Raw genomic sequence first — 6,000 nt, forward strand, 5'->3', positions numbered from 1 at the left:
CTTAGCCTCCCGGGTCGAATGTCCTCCCTAAAATCCTCACATTTTGTTGTAAGAGTGGGTTGCAATGGGAGGAATTACCACCGTCAAAATTGCGATTTAAGAGTGGGCTGTTGTAAGAATGAGGAGGTAAAAGATAAATTAACACCCAACTCTTACATCTTTTTGGTCTGTCAAGGGGGGTAAATTGATGTAAGAGTTTTGGAGTAATTTCTCCATTACCCCCTCACTCTTACATCCTTTTTTTTCTCTTGACAGACCAAAAAGATGTAAGAAGTGGGGGGTAACTTTATCTTTCACCCCTCACTATTACATCATTTTACCCCTCTTGGCAGCCCATTGCAGCCCAAAAAGATGTAAGAGTTTTGAGCTGCATTTTCCTAAAAAACTCTCATTGCAGCCCTACTCTTACATCTTTTTGGGCGGAGAAAATTCGACCCGTCCTTAAACCAAGCATTTTTTTATAGCCACATTAGCTTGTGTGTCCGGGAATCCGCAGGCCGCGGATTTGTACGTCCTAATTGGGGATCCAAGAATAGGCACAAAATACATAAAATTATGTAAGATCTACGCTAAATTCAACACAGTCGGCGCTTTTTTCAGCGCCTCAAGCGTAGATCTTACATAAATTCAACGCATTCACCGCCAACCTTACACAATCTTACATAATTTTGTGTTTTTTAGCGTTGATACCTCGGCCCGGGTGCACTCGTTCGGCAGGGTTGGGGAGGGGGGAGCCTGTAAACTTCACTACCTGTGTGACAAGTTCCTTGATGTTTGACTTTTCATTTATGTCGAAACCAGTTTTCAGTCCAGTAGGAGCAAACACTGACATCCGTTTGTCCGTTGCCCGAGAACTGAACCTAAAAAAATTAAATACTAGCTTTATAATATTAAAACTAAAGGTTTTGCTCTTTACTCAATCAGGTAAACTTTCTGTATATGATTTTGAAGGGCAAATTGGTTCACAGCATCGAATTCCATCCCTCGGGGACTCGGGCAGATCAGAATGGTTTGGGTTGTTTTGGATAAACAGTTACTCCTTGAGTTAACATCATTTATATAAGGAAGAAATCATTAACTGATTCTATATGTTGGTCCTTCGTAAACGTAATGACGCAAAAAATTGCATCAATTATAGTTTCTTCTCTAGTGCATACTGAAATCTAATGCGTCTGCTTTGAAACTGGCAAGCAATTTACTATTTAACAAAACACTCACAACGAAAGTCAGTTGATCTTAATTTCTCTGGACTTAACTTACAAGTTAATATATATGTCTGGAAATTGAAACTATATGATCAAAAACAATAAAAACAGAAACTTGATTAAATAAAAGATATTTCATTATTTGGTATACTTTTGACATACCCTCTAAAACAGCCTCATTTGAAGCTCCTTTGCTCAAATTTTTAATTGCAGCCTGTTTTAGATCTTAAGACACCTGTTCTTATTTGCCCCACGAATTTTGCGTACTTTCGACTACTTGTTCCGACCCAGTTTAGTGGGAGGAACTATATACTCATCTGCATTTTTTTTTTCAGTCTAATTTCACCGATCGATATATTAACTGTACAGAATCGTGAGTGTTATCATTAGAAAGATTGTTATGCATAAATTTTCAAATTAAAAAAAGTTGAGTTTCGTTTTTTCTAGGGAGTTACGGAGGTTTAATTATTTGTGAACGTTAGCCTAACTTCCGTTGTTTTGTTCACATTTTTCGTAAATTTTTGCCTGAATTTTGATCAATTTTTGATCAAATATGATACAATTGTTAACAGTAGTCTCATTGGTTTTACGTTTAAAGATAAAAGAGAGTTGGTAAACTGTTTGAACCCACTTTTTTGGCAAAAGTTTCAGCTAGAACTCTGAAACTTCAGCATTTTATCTTTTTTTTTCATAAAAATGGCATCAAATATGCCTATTTGACCAACTTTTCCAAAAATGACCAGTGCATACATAAAAACTGCTAAAATGATCTTCTTTTAGTCATATACGGACTAATTGTACCTCCCGTTCCCTTCAATAAATTTGAGAATAACATTTTTGCGGTCTTTCGATATATTGAACCGATATTTATAAAAAATGGCATAGTCTGTTTTTCATAAAAAGATTTTTGTTTGGCAAAAAACTATTTAAAAAGTTTTCAGAATAATAGCGTTTGTTATCAGCCCAGCAGCAATAGCAAGGAAAATGTTGGCCTCAGCGTTGAGGTTTGCGATGAAAAAAGACTCGGTTTGTATTTTGTATTAAGAGTAAAGCTCGTGGTTTTTATAGCTTCGACGAAGTGTTTTAGTAAATTTTTAAACAACTCTTGAGATTTTCCAGCTTTTGTTGTTCTTATTGTTGTTTTATAACTCAGTTCAATTAATCAAATGTTTAATTGGAAGACCAATTAGCTATTAAAAATTATTTTTTGCTTTCAGTTGGTACATAATATTTTTTTGGTAACATAACTCGATAAATATTCAAGGTTGCTGATTTCTTTCTGTTATAATGACTGTTTGGTCATATTAACTATTTCGGTAACATCTCGTAAATTCTTTTGTTTCAATGGAGAAGCAACAGGAGAAAAATCAGTTTTGATCTACTTGTGGAATTTTTAGCTCAAAAATTATTTTGATTTTAATGGGGCTCTGAGAAGGTTTTTTTAAAGCCTTTTCTGTTTTTTTATGTTGTTTATAGAAAAATCTGATTTCAAATCGAACCTCAATTATTGACAGGTCAAGTTCAAAAACAAAAAAGCCAATGAACATGTCAGCGAAGAGCATGTGGTCTTTTGGCTTAAACACCGTTCGCATAACATTTTGCGATATTTTGTTTTCTGCCTGTATGAAGTTTTAAGGTGTAGTCTTTTGACATACTCTCACTAGTGAAAAAAATCATTTGCTTCCTCAGCACAAACAGGTTAGGAGGGTAATATTTAGAGCCTTCCCATTGAAAAATTACGTTTGTCTTACGGTTTCAAATGTTTGTTTTCAAAGAAAATAAGAGTTTTTTGAGATTTGCTAATTTCAATCCTAATTTTGCTATCCTTAAGCTTAGTCTCATTGACAAATGAAGTTGTATTGCTTTTTCAACTCATTTTTATTTATTATGGTCATCATTGCTGTTGAGTTAAAAAAAAATTGGCGTTGATACTACCATGTTACCAATTTTCTGTATTTATTTAATTTTCATTTTCCAATGTTTTTTAGGTTCTCTTTTGCTGTCTTGCCCCATCATTATTTTGTTGGCACATTAATGTCAAGTGCAGGATCACATTATTTTTGTTGAATTAGGGCGCAATTGATGCTATTCAATATTTTATTTGAATGAAGTTTGATCTAATAGGCTTCGACACGGTTTCCTTGCGAATTTGAAATGTTTTATTGATTTTCGCCTGTGTTCTTCCTTTTTGTAGCCATATGACATTCCGGATAATGACAAGTCTCACTTGTTTTTTTAAAGGCTGAAATGAAGTCATTGAAAGATGTCAGTTGATAGCGAGTTGCTTTCATGACTTTGAATTTAACTGTTATGAAAAAGTGTAAACGTATTTTCTGAGTTTGCCCTTTTTGTTCTCTGACTACTTATTATTTATTCTCAATAAAGACAGTTTTGAAGTTTTGTCTGGTAAAATGCAAGTGATTTTGTATTTTGTTAAGTTTGCTTTTAATCTGATGCTATTTTGATTTTTTCATTAAGTTTTTATCAAAAAACTGAATAGGCATTGGGTTTTGCTCGTCAGTAATGCTTGTTGTTTTTATTTGATTTTTTAATTGTCTTGTCTCCTACTCTATTTAATGGCAGTTATCATTGGCTCTCTGACTTTTGGATTCATTTGTGAATTGTTTAGAGCTTAAGCGATTTTTTAAAAGCATAAACCAATCATTATCTAACAAAAAGTGATTTTTGTAAGGTTTCTATCTCTTCCTCATTTGGCAAACATTAAGATAAAACGTGGTTGAGTATGGCGGAATTACCGAATCCTTTTGTCTCTATTGGAAACGAAAAAAATGTAATGAAACTAAACGCTCGAATTCATTTCCTAACCCCGTTTATTTTAATCTAATAACAAGAAGTACATTTAACTGAATTAAAATGAGCCTTCACTGCTTTTATTATGTATATATATATATATATATATATATATATATATATATATATATATATATATATATATTTATATATATATATATATACATATAAACATATTATATATATATATATATATATATATATATATACTATATATATATTTATATATATATATATATATATATATATATATATATACATATATGTATATTTATATATATATATATATATATATATATATATATATATATATATATATATATACTGTATGTATATATACACTGCATATATTATAAATACAGAAGTACCGGTGATACTGTTTTTTTTTAAAAAAAATATTTTTTCTGACACTGTTTGATGACCATTTGATTCTAAGTGAGTTGGACTTTTTACATTAAAATTCAGCTATATTTGCTTTCGTTTTTATTAGCCCATGGAGTTCAACCACACGAAAAGTGGACTTTTCTTGTATAAGTCTGAATGTAATATACGCTGAAAAATTTGAGTTTAGAAGAATTTGAGTTTAGAAAAATAGACGCAGAAAGATCTTTTTCGCCTGTGTGGACTGTACTGACGAAAATCTGCATTGGAGTTTTATTGTGAAATTTCATTGGGAAATTTGCTGGCAAAAAAAACAAAATTGGCAAGCATTGTTTTTGGAGTCTCTTCTATCGTATAAAAATTTGCTCAATATCTAAATTCTGCACGATCATCAAAAATTGATGAAAAAAGAACAACGTCGTCAGGTTCACTAGATACAGAGAACTACTAAAACCAACTGGAATTGAAAGCTGACTTGCTTTTATTGTTCGAAATACTGTCTCACAAATTTAAAAAGCGTGACATAATTCGGTATACCTTACCACGGAAAAAATCAGCCTGAAACTACAAAGTTTAGCATTTATAACCTTTTTATTGATTGTCAATTGGCTTTGAAAACGTTGTTTAATAGATTTTTTTAGAAAGGTTGGGTTTCAACTCGCGAATACGAGCCCGCCAGAACAAGTTTTCTTTTGTTTAATCAGAGGCAGTATTTTGAAATTGCTGTTATTTTTAAATAAACGTTGAAGAAAAGGCCCAGTAGGCTAAAAATTTTGCATAAAACAAAGTTAAAACTGGTTGAAGAACGAAATTTTTTTATGCTGTCGCAAATTACTGTGCATATTGTTTGAAAAGCTTGAGTTTTATTCTTTGAGCTAAATTATGGAGTGACGTCCAAAAAGATTTTTTTGTGCTATCTTCAGGATCTGAAATTTGTTTGAAAATGTTATCGAAGGTTAAACATTTCTCTGAACGGAAGGTGAAGTTATAAGTGCAAAAACTGTTGAATTTTGTCTTTTTGGTTTACATCTTTCTTCCAGTTACTTGCAGTTTATAGAAGCTAATTTGTACATTTTTTTTATGTTGGACTTATCGAACATCAACTTTGATTAAAATTGTCTTATGTGTAAATTTTCTAATGATTAAAATAGTCTGTTATGTTGAATATGTAGTAGATGAACTTGGCATAGCTCTACCATCAAGGAATCAAGGTAAAAATGACAGGAGAGGTGAAGCTTCGGGAAACAACAAAGAGCATAGGAAGGGTTACAAAAGATACCATGTTCGAGACTTTAAGACCTTGCACCATCGGCTTGCAAGTAAGAGATGCTGTTGTGAATCATGTAATAGTTCATTTTTCCAGTCTTCTCTCCTTTTTTACCTCTACAATTTGATTGAAAAATATTGTAAGCAGTTCTATATGAAGAGCTTTTGAGTTGCTTTAAAACTTTTAAAAATTGTTTCGTATTGATTTTGTGTCTTCTGGAATTCCTCGTTTTAAGACGAATGGTGCTTTTTCGGATATGCAATTGTTTATCGACCTTAGTTGAAATAGTTTTTTTTTCTTGTTTGAAGAGTTTATTTGGTAACCTCAAACATTAGG

At 32.0% G+C, this 6,000-nt stretch overlaps 1 protein-coding gene across 1 annotated transcript in view; it reads right to left on the reverse strand.

The window, feature by feature from the left end:
• The window catches only part of LOC142350494 (uncharacterized), a 169,801-nt gene that overhangs the window by 55,854 nt on the left and 107,947 nt on the right, over window positions 1-6,000 (reverse strand). Inside the window, exon 14 of the mRNA XM_075402344.1 lies at window positions 752-880. Coding sequence (XP_075258459.1) covers window positions 752-880 — 129 coding nt within the window. The remainder of the gene's footprint in view (window positions 1-751; window positions 881-6,000) is intronic.

The sequence above is a fragment of the Convolutriloba macropyga genome, chromosome 12 (genome assembly GCF_964194025.1).
Source record: "Convolutriloba macropyga chromosome 12, txConMacr16.3, whole genome shotgun sequence".
NCBI lineage: Eukaryota > Metazoa > Xenacoelomorpha > Acoela > Convolutidae > Convolutriloba > Convolutriloba macropyga.